This window comes from Thermobia domestica, chromosome 15 (assembly GCF_964235325.1).
Source record: "Thermobia domestica chromosome 15, izTheDome1.hap1.1, whole genome shotgun sequence".
In the NCBI taxonomy this organism is placed as follows: Eukaryota; Metazoa; Arthropoda; class Insecta; order Zygentoma; family Lepismatidae; genus Thermobia; species Thermobia domestica.
The window spans coordinates 29,687,486-29,712,333 of record NC_137468.1 but is presented as its reverse complement, the minus strand read 5'-3'; the positions used below and the strand labels follow the sequence as shown (position 1 = coordinate 29,712,333).

General features: G+C 34.9%; 1 protein-coding gene across 2 annotated transcripts in view; it reads left to right on the top strand.

The window, feature by feature from the left end:
* LOC145672150 (T-cell immunomodulatory protein) overlaps positions 1-20,360 on the top strand; it is an 80,252-nt gene extending 59,892 nt beyond the window's left edge. The window contains exons 10-13 of one of the 2 annotated variants that reach the window (XM_081741475.1): positions 1,845-1,992; positions 3,049-3,321; positions 11,456-11,591; positions 18,912-20,360. In XM_081741475.1, coding sequence (XP_081597601.1) covers positions 1,845-1,992; positions 3,049-3,321; positions 11,456-11,591; positions 18,912-18,985 — 631 coding nt within the window. In that variant the 3' untranslated portion in view covers positions 18,986-20,360. Of the gene's footprint in view, positions 1-1,844; positions 1,993-3,048; positions 3,364-11,455; positions 11,592-18,911 lie in introns of those variants that run through there. The other variant, XM_081741478.1, reaches the window with a different exon arrangement.
* Positions 20,361-24,848: the final 4,488 nt, after the last annotated feature.

The following is a 24,848-nucleotide window of genomic DNA, read 5'->3' as shown; positions in this document are numbered from 1 at the left end:
GGCAAATGCCGGGGTGGTACCTCACATATAGGTCCCAGGCTTCCTACCTTCCTTCCGCAATCTTTTCTACCTTCCCTTCCCCAGTGTGCTCGCCGAGGGATGTCATCCCTCAAACGTGACGGGTTAACATGGCCACAGGTGCCGAAAGCCTAGAAATCTAAATCCCCCCATCTCAATGGTAGCGTACGTGGATTGGAAGATACTTTATCCACAAATTATGCTTTGTCTGGATTCTTAATCCTCAAAGTTCTATTATGCCGTAGTTTGTTATTTATAACCATCAGCAGCCACAACTTTGCAATAAGTCACATCTTCAAGAATTGTGCGAAGCCCATGTTATAGTTGGAGAGTATTCTTTGTGAGCCGTCCAAACGTTTTGTGTGTTTATTTACTAAAGGACACTATAGGATCCATACTCGTAAGTAAATAGCAGGCATTTACCCTGTTTCCAAAAATTAATTTTGATTTGTATAATTTCGGTTCCCTCTGGACCATTCTGGAAGATTTGAAGAATACAGGATAATCCGAAAACAATATTAAAGTTGTAATGTCACTTGTGAATCTCTGCTCCTCTTCACTTGAAAAATGCATAGACTGAATAAAAACGTTATATAATTCGTGCCTGATTTTATGCACAGAACACCTGTTACATTCCTTTAACGTAATCGTCTCCCATCTCAATCATCTTCTGTCACACGTATGGAAGGTGTCTGTCGTACACCGTCAGCGCTGCAGTTTTTCTCGTTATCCCGCAGGTACCGCCATATGGCATGGATGATGGTTTATCATGTATCGTAGTGCTTCCCGCGCAGTGGTTCCGTCATTTTGGCGAAAAGAGTCACGATGTTCCTGGGAACATTGTTGTGCACCGCACCCACGTGCCCCTCCAACCTTGATCCACGAACTTTGTTCGTCTTTCCGAAACATATTGCGCTCGACTTTCCTCTTCTACTTTACGGCACTGCAGCTTTTGACTGTATAGGACACAGACGTTACCACTCATTACACTTCATCGCTTCACATCCTTTACAGGGTTCCTACTGATCTAGAGAAATCTGTTTCCCTGACTTCTCCCTGACCTTTGACAGGAAAATCCTTGACTTTCATGACAGGTGTCGGATGATGTTGACATATAAAGGAATAAAGAACGGTGAATATTTATACATGAGAACATTTATTCTATAGAGACAAATAGTAATTAATTACTCATACGTACATTCCACTTACCTCTCATAAAAATCTGAACAAGGTCCCATGTAATGGTTGGCTAAGCTGAAATTGGTGTACAATTAATGTTAGAAAAAGTATATTTTATAAAATTAGAAAAAGTATATTTTATAAAATTTCCCTCACTTACCCTGATTTCCAGTCTTTTCCCAGAGCTTTCCTGACCTGCACCGTTTTTCCTGACTTCCTTGATCAGTAGGAATCCTGCTTTATCAGTCACGAAATTCTTGTAGTGCTGAGACATAGCCCTCTGGCGTAAGAGCAATGTTGCCACTAGTTTTTATCCTAAGTATTTTCCTAAAGACTATTTTCCAAATACGTGAAAAAATGTGATCTTTCACTGTGCTACAAGTTGTAAATTTTATTTTCAAAAATAAAAGCACTCTCACTTTTTCGTGTGACTGCTATGTATTTAGCTATGTTTGTTTGTCGTTCAGGAGAGAGGAAGGATGTCGATAATTGGCTAGCAAGCCACTTTGATGTCACGCTACCTTGTCTATTTGTGACTAGTCGGATATTTACTGAACAGACTTCATATGCACAGAACCAGTGTGTTGGGCTACCGTATAATGTAGTATAGCAGTATATATATGATTTTTCTTCGTATATTTTTTTAGGATACAATCTCATCAAACGGAAGTACCGCTATGGGAGATCGATGTGGTGGACCTGGGGAATAAACCTGATTACTATTTACGCTTCACGTTCTGGTTGATGATGATCAGTTTGGGTGTGGAAGAGGATGAGGAAAAAGCAGCAAAATTGGTATGTTAAAGTAGTCTAATAGGTACATTTATAGATATAGGGTTCACACTGACCTGGAAAGTCAGGGAAACATATTTTACAGAAGAGTCAGGAATTTTTCTTTTCTATTTTGTTTTTGCAATAATCAGTTTTTATAGTGAAAATTGAATATCCTACGGTAGGTTGCGTTTTAGTGAAGTTCATTCTACCTTAGTATTGAGCTTCGAAACATTTTTACAAAATGCGTCCATCAAGATTTGACTATTTTTTTCCTACTCTATGCCAGTAAATAAGCCTAATTCAGAATTATGGCAGATTATTATATAGAAACGCTGCAGTGGATTTTTTTTTTTAAAGTAAAAATTTACTTGTGAGTAATTTTACGTAAACATAGTCCAGTTGCTCAGAGCAGTAGAAAATGTAATAAGATTTTACGAAAGTATTTAGAAAGTTCCTATTATTCGAGTGATGCTAAGAAACATTAGAGCTGCCCACAGAAGATACGAGAAACACTTCAAAGAATCAAAGTAGATTCAAAAATAAAAATTATAAGAAAAAGGCTGAAAAAATAATATATTCAGAAAGAAAGAAAAATACATTTGTTAGTTGTAAATAATCAAAGAAATAATGATATATATGTTTATGAGTGTCTTCAGAGTGAGATATTAAAGATATCATTTGTGTATAATTATTGTTTGGTACATGTGTTAGGCACAGACTGTTTCGTAATAACTGCGAACTGAGGTACACGATGTTCTGTGTTTCATTGCAACTGACCATATAACGTGGCTTCTTTTCCTCTTTCGGTTCCCGTCCTACAAACCTTTATGTTTTTACGCCTGCACAATATTCAAGTTTCAAATGTGTCAGTCGACTCGGTGCCATACTATATATATATATATATATATATATATATATATATATAACTTTAACGTCGGATACGAACCACCAGGGACGAAGTCCAGATCTCTTTTACCGAAGGTCTAGTAATCATAGCCACGATAGAGGTGGGATACTTTTAATTTGCATATATATATATATATATAAAGTTATTGAAATATGATATATGTATTACAGGTTGAGATACGGGATGAAATTGCTGACATCTTGATGGCCCGCCACATCTACAGAACATTTGAGAACATTTTGAAACAAGAAGGAAAACCAAATCTATTGCAACAAAGAAGTTTGTCTCTGTTTTGTCAGTGGTTGGAAATGTCTTCTCACAAAAAGAAGAAGCGGCATACAATACCCGAGAATGAAGCTTTAATGTGTTCGATACGAAAACTTTTGGATTCCGGCAACAGTGGTTCACTGCCACAAGAAAAGTGCATTGTCTGCAGTAAAAATATCCTTTTATTATTATTTAGCTGTTAAAAACTAGTGGATAATTGTTATATGTGTTTAAAGAAAGTAATCGACGTTCTGTAATACTGTTTTAAAAAAATGATACTATAGATCTATTCATGTTTGTTGAGTCTTCCCAAAACAGTCTCTCAGGACGTGAAGTCATTCACTTCGTGATCGAGTCACTGTCTGAAAACATTTTTCTAGGTGCAAGTGTTCTAAAATTGAACAAATGAGATTCGCTTTACAATGTAAAAATTACGGTACACTTCCAAACTATACGAATTCAATGCTGAAACTGGAAATCTATATCTTCTTTTTGCAATACTGGGATAAAATCAAACATGGAATCTGTTCCCCGGACGCAGAATGCATATATATATATATATATATATATATATATATATATATATATATATATATATATATATATATATATATATATAATCACTACTCGTTATCTCTTAGTGGTTTTGCTCCAAGAAGATTAATGTTAAAACCGGAAGTGGTGGTTGTGTTTTCTACCGATTGCAATAGAAAAATAAGGTCAAGAAATGAAATTCATTCTTGTAGTATTGAATCTACATAAAAAAAAAATCCGCTTGCCGCTATTTATTACCGTATTTTACTATGGTGATGAGAGTTGAAACGGGAAATTGTTAAATTTTACCACTTCTGGTTTGAAAAAAATATGAAATGTTTACGTTTTGTGTTCCACGATTTATGCCGGCTAGACTTAAGGAGACGGTGATGATGAGAAACGAAGAAAATGGTGGAATGAAGAAAGTAGGAAGAAACGGGAGAACACCTAGAAAACCAACGCACACGGTGTTTGTCCACCACAAAGCTGTCTTGACACGAGCTGGAATCGAACCAAGGACCCCATACACCAGAGGTGAACGTTCTACCGCTGAGCCACCGTGGCGCTGACTTCTGTTTTGAATACGAGGGTTAACGGAGAAATGGAACCTATTGTTGGGATACTGAATTGATTCCACAAAACTGCTTGTCTCTGGCTCCCACCGATATTGCTCTATGGGGATCAATATTGGAACTGAAAGTAGTAGTAAATATCTCCCATTTGCGGATTTAATATAGAGAAATGGGTAAAGATGGCCTGTTTTCTTCAGATGCTGAATCGATTTTAAAAAACTCGTCGTTATCTATTACCATATTAGTGCTATAGCAACCAATGTTGAAACCGGGAATTTTAAGATTTGATAGAGAATTTAAGGAAAAAATGGAGATCTGTTTCTGGAATGCTAAATCGATTGCGTAAAACTGCTTTTTGCTATTTTTACCGTATGTGCTCTGTGGCGATCAAAATTGAAACCGGAAATAGCGAATTTGTACCACTTCCGGTTTGAATAAAAGGTTAATGGAGTAGATGGAAACCTTTACCTATGTGTAGGTGTAGTGACAGAGAGTAGAATGTAGATTATTCCTGTTATTTGCCTACCGATGACTAATAAAAGCAGGATTTTTTAAATACTGCACGAATAATATTGTGTTTTGGAGAAAAATTGGACATTTGGAGCTTTGAGCAATTTTGGGGATATAAATGTAAATGCAGTACTGTGTTCGGATAAACCGGGACATGGGAGCCCTAATTATGGAAGGCGCTTCAGTATAAGTGTCTATCTGAAAGTAAATATTTGTTAAGTAGAAGAGGATATTTAGAAAGCGCTACAATGTGTGCAGCAAGTAATGCTTATAGATAAGATAATAAGGTACACTCATGTCCAAATTGATTGTCGCATGTCTATAAATATGTTGCTGTAGGAATATAATTTGATAACGAACTCTTCCGGTATTTCTTACAATGTTAGTATGTGTATAATCGGCAAAGACATGTATGTGGCAAATTTCATGTCAAAAGAGCAGTAAATAAGAACAATAAAACGAAAATAAAACTTTATTGTCCATTTATCGACATTTTGGTTTACTCATTCTAATTTTCGTACGTACAATTCTTTTCCTATGAAATTTACCACAAATTTACACTTCCCGATTATACATATAGTATGAGTTTTAAAAAGTACCCCGCAAAATCATTATCAAATTATATTCTTACAAGAATACAGTTATAAATATGCGACAATCATTTTGGACATGAGTGTACATGACGTTAATTGTTTCTGTTCTGAATTTTTTTAGCTTAATGTCGCATGATTATGGTCTTTAAATTAAAGAAGAGGGATATTTAATAAAAGTAAATGATTGTGAAATTGAATTTTTTGTGTCCTTCCACCGGGAATCTAATCCGGGACCACATGCACTAAAGTCACACGTGCTAACCACTTGAACACTATAATTACCGCGAGGACTCGTGAAGCTTTGGCTCCACACCAATCATAGAACTGCTTTGCCTCACGTATGATGCATCGGAAGAATTCGGCACTATTCGTGAAGTTGCCTTCCGAACGTACATTTGAGAAAACGTGGAACAGGAGAAGTGCACCAACAGAGTTGTAAAAGCTTTTATAAGAAATGACGGATGAGAAAAGAAAAGAGCAGTTAAAGAACTATAACACGAACAGTAACAATTATTCAAATTAAACGTATCAATAATAATAGCAAAAATATAAAACAACAACAGCAATAACAAGAAAACAAAACAGCGCCAATCTGACAGCACTGTACCTTCAAGAGATCTTCTCCGTATAGCGCGAGAGACGACACTTACAAAATTTCATGGATAGGGGTTGACGACTGGGACACACCCTCGCGTTCTAATGGACGATGAAATTGGTAGATCTAGGTCAAGCTTCACGACTCCTTGCGATCACTATAGCTCTATCCTGGATACTAGAGTTGTGAAAGTTCATATCGAAAAAAAAAAAAAAAAAAAAAAAAAAACCTGGTCCCCATAATTAGACCTCTCCACATAATTAGGATCGCCTATACTGGATTCCACCTTTTCATCAGAGCACTTCGTGCCTCGATGCCGCTCCTCTTCACCGACTCGGCAACTTGCTGCGTTGTCACTTCGTCATAAACGCAGAATTAGACAATTCGTGTAGCTACTCGTGCGAGGGAGAGCGAGCGATCTGGCTGCGGCTCTGCTGTGCATAGAGTGATCGAGTTCGATTCAACTGTAATTTATTGAGCGGAATGATTTGAGACCCACTTTATGGAGAAGTGCAGGTGCTTTTCTTATGAAATGCTCTGTAATGCTCGATAAAGAAATTTAATTCAGTTACGCAAACTAAGACGCTATAAGGAGAATTAATTTTCGTTCTGAGAGTAAGAACGAACGAATAAATGAAGCACCTTTTTGGGTATACCCACAAAAAAGCCAATTTATAATATGTAAAGTGTATATGGCAATCAGACCACTACAGTCAGTGTATCATCAGACACCGGGTGGAAAGAGCGGTGTCCAGAATGAATGGGATAGACTCGTAGCGCGTCATGAGTAATTGAAAAGGGCATAATATTTCACCTGATTTAATTTTCCGCCTATTGCACGTTCATATTACAGTAACTGGTAAGAATAATGCAGCTGAACTACCTCAGCCATTACCATTGCGAGTGATTACAAATATTCAGAAAGATAATGTTTGATATTTGAGGGGATGGCTCCAGGTGTGTAATAATATCAAGAGGTTAAGATAACGCTGTTGTTAAATTTTAAGACTCTATGGTTTTGCGATCTAAATAAAGATGTTATGATACTCTCTTTTTTCTCCAAATAATAATAATAATAATAATAATAATAATAATAATAATAATAATAATAATAATAATAATAATAATAATAATAATAATAATAATAATAAATATATCCACCCTAAATTCCCCTGAAAAATTTATGTACTTTCCGCCTTATAGTTTCCCGGGTAAAATTGTCATAAATGTCGACACCAGGCCGGTAGCCAGCCCAAAAATGTAGGGGGGCCCGGCCGAAGTTAAGGGGGGCCCGATCTAACCATATTATAGTTTATCACCATATTATAGTTCATTTGCAAGCCTACCGTGAAAATTTTAGGTGGCCAGCGAAAATTTAGCGGGCGCCCCCCTGGATACGGGCCTGGTCGACACGTGTCATTCGCTTTTCACTTTTTCTGTCTTTGCGTGGGATTTCTAATCTACCGTTGTTCATTAAATGCTGCTTTCTTATATCATATACAGTAGATTTCGCAACGAGAGTGGCCGCAGCAGTTTTATCCACAGCCTCCCGTACGGAACTTTTTCTTTCCCCTTCCTGTTCTTGTGAGCGGAAATACGAATAAACGTTAAGAATAATTTGTCGCTCTCCACTTTTAAGAATAGTTTTTTTTTTTTTTTTTTTTTTTTGGCGTCCCCCCCAATCCTATAACATTCGGGTGACTGCACAGATGTTGATGGTTCCATTATTTACAATTAACTATTTACAAAAAACAATACTATATACAAAGAAGTATAAAAGGGGGATGACACACAAACACGAACGCAAACACACACACACAGCAAATCTTGACACGATACATAAATATACACACACAATCACACGACAATAACTTAAACTCTGCAAATAGAACTTCCGCACTAAAAACAATAAATAATGTATATATACAGTACAATTGATATATTTACATAAATATTACTAAATATTTTCCACGGATATACGCAAAGTAAGGAGGCAATAGATCACTTTCTCTATAACAGTAAAGTGGCTCTTCAGCGGTCGTTGACGTTTGGCAACAAAGGTTGACATCTTCTCACTGGGGGTGGATGAGTTGTAGTGTTGCTTACTCCTCTTCTTGAGATCCTCGAGCCTATGACCAATGAATCGAACTGTGGCAGCCCCAAATGAATACAAGAAAAGATACAATTCTACTGTTCTTAGTCATTTGGAATAATATCATCAATTCCAAAATTTGAAAGCAACGCTAATGGTAAGTTTATTACTCTCATAGCGCTAAATGAAATTCACATGGCAAATTCTTCATAAGACAGCAATTCTCATGATAAGCATGCCACGAGGGAATACACTCTAAGGGAAAATTCGTTTGTTAGGTTTTTAAACGTCTTTACCCAACAGCGAGACTATATAGAGAATGGACTTACAAGTTAATTTGCAATCCGCGCGCCGGACTCGGGCCTACAAAGCATCGTCAATTTTTAAATATACAATAATATTTCTCGGGCCTTTTGCGGCCTAACTTTGTAAATGTACTGTACAACAATATTTATTGGACGTTTGGACCATTCTTTCTTAAGAACTTTTAAAGCAGAACTGCAAAATTAAACTTCTAATTGCTGTAAATTAAAAAAAAAAAAAAATACAATTTTGAGTAAATTATAAAGTTTATGTAATTCGGGTTTATTTCGGGCTTATTTGATTACCACATGAGCTCGTGCATAAATGCTAAAACATATTTTGGACTCGGGTCGGATCTCACATTATAAACTCACGAGCTGGGCCGGGCCCGGGCTAAAAATTTCGGCCCATGCAGACCTCTACCACGTGCACCGAAGGCGAGTGCTCTGAAGTAACGAGGGTTCCCTTAGATGAGTTATTTTATTTCCTTATTTAAAAATGGCAGAGTTACGAAGTGACATTTTCTTTCACTCAACCATTTCCACAATTTTTATTTATTTATTTATTTATTTATTTTACAAATTCATTCTCAAAGTAAACAATTATTTTTCACCAGGGGAAAATGGACACACAAGAGAAACAAGAGAACATGTTATAGATGTAAAACTATATAAAGAAGAAAAGAGAAAATAATTAAAGAAATACGTCTCTTTATATATAAAGTTTGTGCTGTGAAACATCGTGTTGTTGACTTCAGTAAAAATCTTGATTTGAAGACGTCCGAATCAAAAAGCACTTGAGCATCAGACAAAAAAAAAAAAAAAAAAAAAAAAAAAAAAAAAAAAAAAAAAAAAACTACAAGTGGAATCAATGCTTTCTTATGTAAACGCGATAGTGTAGACGCGTTTTTCGAACTGAAAGAACATTTTCATAACAAAAAGGACTTGATAAAAATAATAAGGTGGTATTTCCTTTGAAGAGGGTATTAGCCAATAAGTATCTCTAAGAAATTTAAATTTAGAAAATAGGTAAGTAGGTTTATTAGATTTAAGTTATTTTGTATAAAATGATAAGAGCGTGAATACGAAGACACTATTCTTGCTGTGGATAACAGTGGATCTCGGAGCAAAAGGTTTCTTTATAAAGTGCGAAAAGTTCTGCAGAAAAATTACAAGAACATTCTCACGACAAAATCTCTTATCTGCTGAAAATCTGAAAACACGTGCAAAAAAGGGGGGGGGGAACGCATAGAAAGTCGAGGTGCATACTAATAATGAAACTATAAATGGAGTACAAATTAATTTTTCGTTGCTCAGTTGGTATAGAGGGCTCCCGTTGCTCCGCTGGTATAGCGGGCTCCCCCAAGTGGTCGCGGGATCGATTCCCGCCGGGAGCTTACTTTGAATGGAGTGGTTCGGATCCCACTTTCAACTGTAGGTCCATGTCTCTATATAGCCCCCTGTTGAAAAAGGACGTAAAACCCTTAACAATTTCACATTTTAGCTGGTATAGCATTGGCTTAGCACTCGGAAGATCATGGAATTAAACCACGCGCCAGGACATCATGCATGAGGTTTTACTCACTCAGTCAATGGTTCATCTTGTGTCATTCATTCTTCACCCTTTGAAACCACATATGCCTCCGAAAAGTTAAATAATTTTAACTTCTTCGTCGTAATTTGAAAAGACGCGGAGAATAAGTGCTCTAAATTTGTGTGAGGTCTTAGTATTTAAAATGTGCTGAACGAAAATTCAACCAGATGTTTTCCTCAGTAGTGGATATTGAGGCAATCATGTTTGTCAACAGACGGGGATGCAAAGCATTGTGTTAAAAAAAAAAAGGGCCAAACAAAATAAGAAACACATTTTCTTCAGCGTTCTATTTTCTGTAAAATTTGTTTTCTAGCAAGCTTACTACGCGAAGGGTATTCTTGAGCAGATTTACTAAATATAAAGTAATTGTACAGACTTGTACAAACTTCGAAAGAGCAGGTCCGCTGACACCCATGGAAATGGAATCGACATGACTTTGTCCGTAATTAAAACCCGTTTTCTAGTATTTATAGTTGAGTATAAGGAAACATAATATTAATTTTGTAATTGAAATCTTTTAAAACGCGCTAATTAATTACAAGATAATTAATAATTAATCACTAATTAAAGTTTTTTTTCTTTTCGGCCCAAGGAAGGAAATTCAAAGCACCAACCCTGCAGGAAACGATTAATTACTTTTAATGTATACGATAAAATAATTTGCAAAGCTTCATTTACCAATAATCACTCTATATTTTACTTTAATTCCTTGATCCCCTAAAAATTCTATTAATTCAATTAGATATTAAATGACTGTTTGTAACTGATGATTTGTAAATTATTTTATCCTATAGAGGAAGAGTAACTTAGTCATTATTTGCAGGGTTGGTTGGTTGAATTTCCTTCGTTGGGATTCAAAGTAAAAAGTTAAATTATTAATTAATTATTAATTATCTTGCAATTACTTAGCATATTTAAAAAATAAATTACAAAAACCATAATATTATGTACCTTCTTATTTGCAACTATAAATACTAGAAAATATGTTTTAATTACGGAAAAGAAAAAAGAAAAATGGCAAGACAACAATTCCCTTAATTTACGTATTCATTATTTTCAATAATAGAAGGTTAATCAATAATATCCTTAATCTATTTAGAAATTGTTGTGTCACAAACATATAAGTTTTCAATAACTCATGTGATAACTGACAGCGAACGTAAGATGACTTGGAAGAAAAGTTGCTGACTTGGATACACTGTCGTTAAACGGCGCTGGGATCTTCAGCGAGTTCTCTGTCAGTAGCAGACGAAAACCGAAGTGCTCGGTTCAAAAGGTGGTCACAAGAATAGTGGAATGTATAATAAAATGACGTTAGTACGTCCGTTATTTCATATGACAACGTGAACGCAAGTGATTTTTTAGTTCTTTTTTTTTTTTTTGGCAATATATAGCTAGATCAATTATCTCGGGAGAAGATTTATTAGTAGTGGGTATTGAATTGAATTATTTTCTTCTTAAAGAAATGCCTTGTTTATTATTATTATAAGAATAGCATTTCCTTAGCTTGTGACACATGTTGCTTTTGAAGGCTTGAAGTCCAAATGTCCTTCAGGTCATTGTTTCGCCCGCTGCTGCATTAGCTTGTTGCCTTGTGATACTGTTCCATATAGATTTTGTTCCTCTTGTAAGGCAGTGGCATATGGAGAACCAGGTAAGTTACAAATTTTGTCTTTGTTTTCACCGAATTAATACAGTATATTCAGTTTACATTGCTAATATTCGTCCCGAAGTGCCAGAAAAAAAATACAGAATAACATAGGCCATCCACCAAGGATGGTAATTAAGCAGAGCGTAGAAGAAGAACAAACAAACAAAAAAAAAAAAAGCAGACGGTAGGGTGCAGCAATTGTCAAATAACGATCTAAGTACACTGCATTTCTGAGTGGTTACGGGAATCAGACTTAGGCGAAAGGGTAATTAATTTGTAATTGAAGGAATCAGTTTCAACAGGAACATATAATTTATTATAAATAAATCAACAAATAACCAATATACAGGATGTCCAATATATCAAGTACAATACAATCCGGAGTTTGGGATAGTAGAACTTTTGAAACTGAAGCGGTACACAAATAATGGTTATACCAAAATGAAGCTTTGTTCACGTATATATTTTTAAACTAGGAAGCAACGATTCAAGTACACTAGGAACCACACAGCGTTGCCAGAAGTAACCGAAGGTGTAAATCAATTTTTTTTGCAAAACATGTAAATTGACTCAAAACTCATATGTATGGAAGTTCTGTCGTTAATTTTCGGTTTGTTTAGTTGGAGTAGCTTGAAAACTATGGAGCAGAAAAAAGAATTTTTCATTTCCAGCGATAACTAATTGGATGAGGCCTCAGTAAGAGAGAACTAGGAAAATCGTAGTTTTCATAAATTAACACTCTGAATTGGCAACACTGCTGATGTTTCAGTGTATCAAAAGGTGTGTTAAGGATCTGTCTACATTATGCAATTCCTGAAAACAACGAAAAAGAAATTTTGAAATTATCATGATAAAACTTTTACTTACGTACACCCGGCAACACTGCTATTCATTTCTATGGGGCTACTTAAAGCAAGAGATATACAAGACAATTCTCGAACTATGCAAGACCTGGAAACGAACATTCGCAGTGCCATTGAGGACATTAACACTTCTACTCTTCGTGAAGTTTTTGCCAACATGGTGAAACGCATGAACCAGTTTTTGAATCCAAATAGGGGGCATTTCCAACATTGCTGTAGAATGATAATTCATTACGTGATAGTAGCAGTGTTGCCGGGTGCATGTAAGTAAAGTTTTATCATGATAATTTCAAAGTTTCTTTTTCATTGTTTTGAGGAATTACACAATGTAGATAGATCCTTAACACCTTTTGATGCACTGAAACATCAGCAATGTTGCCAATTCAGAGTGTTAATTTATGAAAACTGCGATTTCCCTAGTTCCCCCTTACAGAGGCCTCATCTGATTAGTTATCGGTGGAAATGAAAAATTCTTTTTTCTGCTCCATAGTTTCCAAGCTACTCCAACTAAACAAACCGAAAATTAATTACAGAACATCCATACGTATGAGTTATGAATCATTTTACATGTTTTGCAAAAAAATGGGTTTACACCTTCGGTTACATCTGGCAACACTGTGTGATTCCCAGTGTACTTCAATCGTTGCTTCCTAGTTTAAAAATATATGCATAAACAAAGCTTCATTTTGGTGTAACCATTATTTGTGTATCCCCTCAGTTTCAAAAGTTCTACTATCCCAAACTCCGGGTTGTATTGTATATTGGACACCTTGTATAATTGCAATCCAATTTCAATTTGTTTATATATATAATTGAAATTATTCCTTTATTTAGGTGTTCCGTTGAATCTCAGTTTGAATGTCGGAAGCTAACCAAACATTAATATGAACATTTAACGTTTAATAAATAGTTTAGTATATTTAGAGTTTAATTTCTAAAGTAAGTAATTGTGACTGATTAGGTTAATTATCGAATTATAGCCAATATTAACAATATCAAATATAAAAGACTCTGGTTCATATCCCGATTGAGTGCCCAATACACGGTATCATGTTAAGTCGAATGTACAAAAATAAAATAGTTAGAATTTAGAATAAGCATCTATTAATCACTCAATAAGATATAATCCCTAGACTAGGGTTGCCATCCGTCCCGGAATCGAGATCTGCGTCCCGAAAATATTTCTCGGGACGCATAAATGTCCCGGATTTCAGCGAAGAAGAAAGGAAAGACATATTATAGCTTACTTTTCTCACAGGATTAGGTATATAATTATTCTCTTCAACTTCTGAGTATGGGAATTCAAAAGTTGAAAAATAAATAAATAAGAAAAAGTTGAATACATGAAACAGATTTAATTAAGTTCACGATTTAACTAATCCGATATTGAACGAAGCATTTGAGTCATTGGGCTAGGGACTAAAGGTTTTACTGCTCAATATTATTGTTACCTTTAGTGCCCTGTTTCAATCTGCATCTTGCTTCTGAAACATTTTAATTAATAATCCCTGACTGATATTTTTGATAACTTTTCGCTGACTACTCAAGAAGAAAAATATATAAGTCGTCCATTTCTCAAACGGCTCTTGTCCGTTTACAGCAAATCCCAGAAAACTTGGGGAAAAAAATGTAGGATCTGCATGTTTTGTAGAACTGGGAATACTTCAGTGTGTTCATGTGAAAAACCTGAACATCCTCAGATATTTCCAGTTCAACAAAACGTATCGATCCTACAATTCTTCTCGGTTTTCTGGGATTTTCTGTAAATAGACCAGAGCCGTTTTGGAAACAGACAGTTCATATTGTTTTAACTAATAAAACTGAATAGACAACGATGGGAAACACCATCATACCTTGAGTGAGCTACGCTCAGCCTCTGAAAGCCATGAAAAGCCTCTGAATAGATCCTGAGAATTTTTTTTTACTTTGATTGGTGTTGTTTTTATAAAGATGGAGAACGAAAATATTTTACCGTTCGAACATTTAAAAATACTTTTTTCTTAAGAGCACAGAATTTAAAAGTAAAGTGTCTGAAGTGTCCCGGCGGAAAATATTTATCAACAGCTAGAGTGACATAATTAACTATTTACAGTAACAAGTTAATATGAATAAACTGTGTTTATTACTAGAAAATAGTTTGCTGATGGTATGTAATATTGGAGTTCTTTCAGATAAGTTTGCTTATCCTAGAGTCCCGTTGATTGTAGAGTTTGAAACTAGCTTTAAAAAGCATATATCGATTTTAGAGTTACTGGCAAGTTTTGATTCATTATAGAAGTTCATGTGTTCTCATTTTATTAGTTGTAGTGTAATGTTTCTCTATATTCTGTATTTTTAATTTTACATAAAAACATTGTTATTATTATATAATTAGTTTAGCAGAATAATAATAAGCAACCATTTTTTCTAACGCATAGGGATGAGCACGAGTCAAGCTAAAACTCGACTCGACTCGAATTCAAGTCGAGTTTCGAGTCAAGTCAAAGGTAATATCCTCGAGTCGAGTTCCTAGCCGATTCAGTTTCGCGTCGAGTTTAGAGTCCAGTCGAGTTTGATAAATAGCTCGTTCGTTTTAACTCGTCTTGAAATCATGGCCTGATTACACGGAATACTTTTAGTGTTGCTCACGAGAGAGGACACTGCTTGCATCTTGTCTCGTCTCGATAGCGAGACCACAAGAGATATTTTATAACAAGCTCAGCTCGGCTCGGCTCAACTGAGAAGATGACTCGAGCCGGCTCACTTGAGGTGAACCATCGGCTCGAGCTGGCTTGGTAGGGATGAGCCATTTGCTCGGTTCGGCTCAACTGAGCCGAGGGCTCTGGCCGAGTCGGTTGTGTGAGCTGTTGGCTCGGCACACTTCGGAACGATAGTGAATGAGCTGTGCTCGAGTCGTTGACAATTCTAAACTCGGGACGAGCAGTTTTGAAGATATTTGGCCAGTGCCCCGTAACTTTTAATAATGTTTGGCTCGAGCCCGAATACTCAACCTAGACCCTCAACCCAAATTCAGAAGCTCCTGAACAATGTCCTTGACTCCTAGACTTCACGACTACCGAGGTTGGCAATCAACTAGTATTTTAGTATTCAAATACAAACCGCCTATCTTTCATTTTTATATAGTGTTATTATTATTATTATTATTAATAATAATAATAATAATAATAATAATAATAATAATAAAAGTTGTAGTAGTAGTAGTGTCATTGATAATAAGTATACTGTCTATATAATATAGGCCTACTTGAAGAATGTACTCGAAACTACACACCGGATTTGGCTCGACTCGAGTCGAAACTCGACCCCAATTCGAGTCGAGTTGGAGGAAATTTTTCGAGTCTAGTTTTCGGGTCGAGCTCAAAGATGTCTGTTTCTACTCGAATCGAGTTTCAAAGAAAACTCGTTCGGACTCACTCGTGTCCATCCCTACGAGTAACGCAGTATGGCATTTTATATTATATGAAAATGTTAATATATCAAGTAAAAATTTGTCCTTGCATTTACATAAAGAAAATTCAGAACGTGCAATAATAATAATAATAATAATAATAATAATAATAATAATAATAATAGCGGTAGTAATAGTAGTACGGAAAATTGAAGTCATGATTTTTTTCACATTTTTAAAGTTTCGGACCTAAAAGTAACGCGTTACTTTCGAAGTAAAGTAACAGTTACTTTTTTGGAGCAAGTAACGCGTTACATTTTTACAAGTAACTTACCCAACACTGAACACAACCACTAGTAGATGTTGAAATCAGCCATTACCTTTATAGAATGCAAGGTACGATAGGTCATCTCAAGCGACGGAAGTTCATAGATGGCACCAGTATTGAGAGCAAAAGAAATGTTCACTGTTGTCATCTCGAAGTTCAAATCCAAGACTTTTTCTTTCTTTCTTTCAATTATGCTGCAATGATTATGAATCATTTAGTTTATCCACCGAGAATACAGCGAAGCAGACTGGTGGAAGAAGAACAGAAGCAGCAAACGAAGGAATTAAACTTAAGGCCCATTTCATTTCAAATCATACAGATGATAGTCAAATGTGTACCAAAACCATCTTGAATTTGTATGAAAAATTGTGTATGTGCATGGCCATAGTGTTGCTAGAAAATATTTTTTGTGCATGTCCATAGTGTTGCTAGAAAATATTTTTTCTCTGGTGATTTACAGTGTGACAGCCCCTTGGAAAATCACCAGATTAACTTACTTTTGCAGCGAAGTGAGGAAGTTTCAATTTCAAGGTGGTATATATATATATATATATATATATATATATAAAGGGACAAAAAGTGGTAGCAATCTTTTGTTTTTTATTCTATACTATGCTCTGTTAAGTTTTCAAACTATATCAAACACGGACATGAGAGGAGACACAAAGGGTTAATTTGAAACTTGGAAAACAATATGTGGTGTACATAATTTGGAAGTTTCCTGGGCCCAAACGAAGATACATATGATCTGTGTATTTGCATGGAATAAATACCATGGAAACATGACATTTCAGGGAAAATATTAATTTCGTCCTACGTGTACATTGCAGATGAGAATTTGCCATCATAAATTGAAATTTTCAGATTTTGACGATTTTCAAAAAGCAATATCTTCAAAAAACCCCACTTTGATTTGCATAAAAAATTACTCATAGCGTAATATTTTTGTAGGAAGAAACTTAATTCCAAATTCAGTATGAATTAAGAGTAATAATAATAATAATAATAATAATAATAATAATAATAATAATAAATTGTGTAACAAAGTACATACGTATTTGTATTTAGATTAGCCACATTGTGATGTAAATTAAACTTATGTATTTAAATTTTAAAAATATAATAGAAAGAAGAGAGCAAACATAGCCAATGACTTGTAAAAGCACTTGCTTCATTTCTTTTTCCAGAAGAGGGAATGTGATGTATATTAAATTTTGTAGTTTTGTTGTGAATATACCATTTTGTATCTGAAAAGAAAAACAGACAAGCTCGTTTCCTAGAAAGACAGAAAACCAAAAGTAACAAACAAGAGTCAAAAATATCAAAATAAAATATGAAAATAGCAAGACAAACAGATGAGAACCAAAAACCAATGTGTGTATATAAACTGTCTTCGACATGAACAGAAGGTCTTGTCTTGCTCAGACGATTAGTCGATCATTCTATCTTCTCTCATCTGGCGATAATCTACAATACGTCGGTAGGACCTAGAGGCTTGGAACGAGCAGAATGGCTTTCAGTTTCAAAGATCAGCATCTTTAACTCTGTAAATGAAACAAAACAAGAAGTTCCGAGAATGCAGAGGTATTCCGCTGACAGAACTATTCCCTTTATTGAATCTTAGATTTCATAAATTTCTTTTTTTTTCTTTCTTCTTTTTTTAAGATTTGCATTTCATACTACAATTGTAAAATGACATTAATTTAAATTATGTAGGTTATATTTATTTCCTTTATATTTGGTGTATGAACATCCTTAAATGATGCATCTAAATTCATGTATTTATCTATGCCTTCAACCTGGGGATCGCAAAGATAAGCGGAAGAGATAAATATAATTAAAATCTAATACCGGAAAATATTTTTAAATATTATTTGGAATTTTGTTGATAGGCATATTTTTATTTTTATACATAAACAACAAAAAAATAGGTCTACGAAACATTTTCGACAGGTGCAGTTATTTAAAAATCAATTTAAATGAAAGAGGTACGATATGAAACTAATGAGAACTGTATATTGAAATACCAGAAAAATACAAATGCAACAAGACTTGCATATTGAAATACAATTAAAATTGAAAGCTAATGAGATTCCTGTCCATGGTATGATTTCACTAGTGCAGCAATGTCCGGTTCAGTCTTCGTGATGCACATTATCAAGTCATTTGAAATACTCAATAACTTTTTTAACAACTGTCCAGGTATTTAAACCAAAATTAGAAATCACTATTTTTTCTCATATGACACAAAATTAAGGGAGTTAAGAAATTTTAAAATTTTCAAACGGCCTCCGTTTTGAAACAGTATGACGGATCGGATTCGCTATTTGTAATATGAATGAACTGACCAAAATTGTTTTAATACATTCGCTTTTAGGGAAATTACTGTATCTACTATATACAAGAAATGGATTCTACTATTATAAAAATAGATGGAAATCGTGCGGTCTCCACAATGGGTATATTAAAAATTCCACACTAGCTTATTACAAACTAGAAATTATATGGGGATCGCTGGCAAGAGAATGTGATAAAATGGGGTTGTGATAGGAATCAGATTGAGAACTACTGCCCTATGCTATCTACAATAGAATCCTAATGTAGCTCAATTAAATGTAAATCAAAACGTCTTATTAATATTTTACCAAGATTTTTCATATTTTTACCGAAACAACATAATGATTTTGTTCTAAACTATCATATGAAAATCTATAATTCTATTTTCTTTTTCTCATTAATTTCAGTTTTCGAGAAAGAGCCCAAGTGCTTATATTGTGAAGGACCACTTAACTTGGATGATGACATTGCAGTCACTTAGAGGTGTTGAAAGGTTCTCGTGGCGATGGTATCTAACAAACAACTGGTGATCAGGTGCTATTATGATCGCATCGGTGAAGAATATCCATGACAGCTTCAGATTTTAGAAGTTCCCTTCTGGATGTCAGGAATGGCGCCCGTAATGACAAACGCAGAAAGTTGCATTTTTTTAATAAAGTTAACATGCGTACCTAATAATTAATCACCAATATCAGGGATCTTTACGGTCAGTTTTCACAGAAGAAGAAAAGAGAGGGAGAAAAGTGCTCAAATAAGGCGGAAAAGACTTTTGAGGAAGCTAGTGATTTTTTTTTTCATAGTTAAAAAATGAACATTACAAATTTTGAATAATTACTTGTATGTGCGTAGTCAGCAATGATAAATTGAGCTATTTTATGCTTTAACTTACAATATTTCAACTTTGTCCTCAAAATTCTTGCAACCTGTGTATAACACATTTCCTGGAACGATGAAATTTTGCGCAGCGACATACGTCGGCTAACAGTACCATACTCCAGTATTACTTTCATATATTTCTTTATATTTTTTTCTTTTTAACTGAGTAAGTTTTGGTTAGCCCATATGAGAAATAAAATAAATGCATTAAATACAATGAAATGAAGGGGGCACAGAGGCAGAGCGCTTACCACTGGTGTGTGGGGCTCGTGGTTCGGTCCTTAGCCAAGTAAGTTGTAGTTGTGGGTTTTCTCATGATACTTCCGTTTCCTCCCATATTATCATTCCACCATTTTTCCATCATTTACTTAATCATTCGTCTCCCGTAGCATAAAGGACGTAACCGTGGGACGAGCTCCTCCGTGGCTAAGAGGTTAGTGTACGCGCCTTTGGCGTGGGAGACCCGGGTTCGATTCCCGACGGGAGCTCATGTGGTTCGGATTCCACGTTAATCAGTAGGTCCCGTCTCATATAGCCTTGCTGCTGAAAGGGACGTTAAAACTCAAAATCAACATAATCGTGGGACGTTAAACAAAGATTTCATTTCATAGAATAAAATACAAATAGAAAGTGTACTTAATTATCATTAAAAAGTAGAAAATAAAAATATTTTTAAAAACATTTTCTTTTAAAAAAAATAAACAAATCATACTAAAAAGTTAAAAAAAAATGTTTTTAGACTCCAAAAAAAGCATGGGTAGCTTTCTTATATACTTTTAAATTGAATGTACAGTATATGAGAGCGCTTCCCATGCTTTTCGTTTGTCATTTTTTTTTTAATTTTTAGCACGATTCGTTTTTTATTTTTTTAAAGAAGGCATGTTTTTCAAAAATATTTTCTAAATATTATTTTACGTTGAAGTTGTGAGTACACTTGTATTGAATACTGTATTTATATTGTAATAAATCTTAATACAGAATGGTTTTTGGGTTCGTTATGTATATTTAGTGATGTTTTATATAAACCTTTAGTATTTTATTAATTTTTAAATCTATATCTGAACTATACAGGAATTGTAGAAAAATTATTCTCAGACGATTTTTTTGCACTTTCAATTATTTTACTTATTTATTTTAGGAATACAGAGGTGAGACTCATACTAACTTTAGTACGTCCCTCCGTTACTCCTCACAATAACTCTTGAACAACACCAATTTTTGAGTTATTTTTTTCGTAATAGGTAGCTAGAGCGATTGATTCGGTAGAGTTCGTTAATACCGCTTACAGCTAGAAGGATTATCTCAGCTGAGTTCGTTAATGGAGTTAATCCGTTAACATCGCTGCTATTGAAACAAAGATAGTAGAAATTACCCATCTTGGCGTTAGATGGCAGTAAACGTCCTCCAGCGGTTGACATCTACCGGATGAAATTGTAACTTCTAATACGCGATCCTCTTCACTGTCCACAAGAGTTTGTGTGAGGCTTATGGTCCATAGTTATGCTCTTTAGGGCAAAGAAAACTGAAAAATAAATAGTGGAAGGACAACAGATAACAATCAGCAGTAAATGTAATGTTCTATGCATGTCCACAATTTGAAGTTGCTGGTGAATACAGTGAAGGCATCGCTTGTTCAGAGATATTTCCTAAAGTTTATGAATACAGAAGGTTGTTTCAGGAGTATGGTAACAAATTTGATTGCTAGCAGCATGCCTAAACAGTACGAAAAAATTTATACTGCCCCGTTTTTTTTCTTTTTTTTTTTCGCCTTGCGCTTTCTCTTTTTGTAGCTTGTTATATTTTGATTTCTTGTTCAAATCTTTCATTTTGTGTAAGTGTTGATTGTTTCACAGGATGTCTATCGGTCACCAAAGTCCCGTAAAAGTCACGAAATCAGAAAACGGTCATGAAAGTAAAAAAAAGTCACGCAATTTAGCTTTTGGGTCACTTTTTTTTTTTTAATTTTATTTTATCCGTACAAATATAGGTAGAGGCTCGGAGAATTTTGTTCTTATAAAACGTCAAAATTCACCACCAAAAATGTGTATGGTCGGCTTTAGCGTACTAAATCGCATGCATGAAAATTCGTCTTAATTCGCACCTAAATTCGCTCTTGAAAATGTTACGAAATTTGATGGTTTGGTAAAGAAAAAGTCACGAAATTTCATTTTGAAATTTTAGTAGACACCCTGTTTCATGACATTAATTACCTACGTAATTAGTCCCAAATTATAAAATTTTCATTTCATAAATTTTCCAGTTGACTGTCATTAATCAGGGATAGAAATGTGAAGGTGCGCGAGCAAAGGGATACTTTTAGTTTCAATTCTGCAGGTTTTTGAATTTCACGAGAGAAGCTTTCATTGGACAGATACTTCAGATTAGACTGTATCTATTACTGATCATCCCTATACATCTGGAATTTCATTTCTGCCTCTGCCATTAATTCGTCCAGTCGTTATTTTAGCAAATTTATCAAATATTCGCCTTTCGCAAGCAATGGATTCTTTAGTAGCAAAATCAGGTATGAGTTTTACAGTTTCAACAAGCTTTCATACTGATCATCAACTAAAGTTAGCTTTACGATATCTCTGTATAACAAAAAGCAATCTAGTTCGACATAACGTACAAATGAATTTATCAATTTTCATTTCCCGTATAAACATCACGGCAGTTTTCCTAATCATTTACGTTAGCTAGGAGCCGGATTTTTAGGTGCAATTATATTACATAATTTTACATGACAAGTTCACCTAAAATGATGAAAAGCAGGTAACATCATTTACATTTTTAACAAGTTTACTTATCATCATAAATTGCCCTATTTGGCATAAAAGAGGAAGGAATCGTATGTACTGAGTTACATTGTACGAGTACTTCTAAGCTAAGGAACGTTCAATATTTAAACGTTTATGTTAGAGACCTCTTTCCACAGCAGCTTTGGCATGAAACTAGGTAAGAAGACGGTGAAAAAACTTAGTTGTCAAAACTCTCTTCACACCTATGTCACGGAGAATGTTAGAAAGAAACACATCCAGTTTGCCTGTCTTCCAATCAAATAATTGAACTTCCTTAAAACACGGGAAATCACAAAGTTGAAGGTAGTGGCATTTCACACAATCTGCCATGGATGGAGATAAATGCTTCTCAGACACAAAGTATTCAAGGGCAAGGGTTACACGAAACACTTGTAATGAGCTATTCGCCATTACATCTGGTGAAAGACAAGAGGCCCCTTTAACAATTCTGCAGCCCAATGGGCACTTTCCAACCAGTTTCTTGAACAGAGTGATCAATTTGCAAATGAATCTAGTTGCAATACTGTACAGCAGACAGTACAGTTCCCTGTACATGATTGGCAGAAGTGAATCACTTTACTGAAATGTGGCAAGAAAAGGCTTCAACTCAAGTGCAACTGACTGAAGTAACTCAAGCTTTGTAACTAGAAGCTGATCCCGCAGAAATTCTTGTGCCATTTCTTGACATTCTTGACCTGTAGACATCCTGGTTTACAGCAATTAGATATCTCAAACCGTTCTGGAGATACGAAAAATATGGGCAAAATTGCTTAAAACTACGTATTTTTGAGATTTTTTTTAAAAAAAATATATTGCTGCTTTTCTTTGCTTTTAACTTTACAGCAATAGTTTTTGCTCCTTATAATTACATGTTCTCGCAATTATACAATTTTAAACAGTGTTACAAATTTCACGATGTTTTTCGCAAGTCTAGAACGGTTTGAGATGAAATTGCTTCAAACGCCATTATGATCTATATGTTTATTGAAAACCATCTACGTATTAGGTATTATACTTAAACAGATTTTCGAAAATAAGACAAATATTCAGTCCAACCTCCCAACCCTATTGTGTTATTAATGTTGCTTTCCTTCCAGATTTTGATGATTGTGATACTATAGCGTTATTAATGTTGCTTTCCTCCCAGATTTTGATGATTGTGATACTATAGCGTTTAGTTTGTAACAGTGAATAATAAATGTGGTATTGGTTTCGTTTAATATAAAATATGTAATAATCTGATCATTATAATAATACTTGGGCTGAGTTGACCTGGTGGCAGAGCATGTCAAACCATTTCCCTCGAGCAATACTTGTATCATACAATATTTCTGCTCGTTTTATCTCTTATTTTAAGAGAGATACAAGAGGGTTTAAAGACAAATGGTCGATCCTATATATAACATTTCTATCATCATTTATTGATCTCTTTCTCCCCAATAAATTCGTCAACCATTCCGTCCAATTACTTTTCCACCGTCACAATACGATGATCTGACTACATTCCAAGATGGCGACTAATACCTGAACACTTGTTACATTTTAAAGTTTTTATACTGTTTTCATAATTTCCTGCTAATTTCATAGATAATAGGAACTGGAATATTAAGATATGTTTAAATGAATTAAGTCTGGGTAGGAAAATGTTTGTCCACGAGCTTTCACGTCGATAATGGTCTGAAACAAGGAGATGCGCTGTCGACAGTATTGTTCAATTTTATCCTGGAGTACGCTATAAGGAAAATCAAAGATAGCAACCAGGGCCTAGAGTTGAATGGTATTCACCAGGTTATGCTGATGATGAAAATTTAATAGGGGATGATAGGAGAATATAAAGAAATGTCGAGGTCTTATTAAAGGTGATTCCTGACATCAAGATAAGACAAAAAGTATAGACCAACCTGGGTGCACAAATGCTTCCTTTCGGAGTTATAGGCTGCCGAAAACATGAAAAAGAACTTTAAAACTTCATAGCTCCAGTACTATGGGACCTACCGTAGTCGGGTCAAGACTTCACTTAGGAACTAATATGTGCCTATCCAAAAATGCATGTTTCAGAATCCTAAGGTACTCAAGCAACAATTTTTATAGAGAGAGTTTGGCTACGGGCATATTATTTGAAGTACTCACCAACTACCTCTATAAAAATTGCTGCGAAAGTGACGCAGGATTGTGAAACTTCGATATTTGGATAGAAATCTTGACCCGACTATGGTAGGTCCCATAGTTTTGGAGCTATGGATCTTTAAATTTCATGTTTTCGGCAGCCTATAACTCCGAAAGGAAGCAGTTCTGCACCCAGGTTGGTCTATACTTTTTGTCTTATCCTCGTGTCAGGAATCACCTCCCAAAGGTTGTCGGTGTTGTTTTGAAACATCCTGTATGTACATATATTACATCCTGTATGTAATATATATATATATATATATATATATATATATATATTAGATAAATTCATAAACTACCTTTGGTGGTTGAACTGCAGTAACGACTTCGTAAGTTAGAGTTTCTGAACCTGATGCTGTTGATACTTTTATAGTAGGACCCCGCAAACAACACACATTAATTGCTGGGAATTTGATCTAAACCTGTTTTCCTTGAGATCCTTTGCTGCATGTAAATTGAACTATTATGATAATTTATTTTCAATAATCTGTACACAAAGAAAAC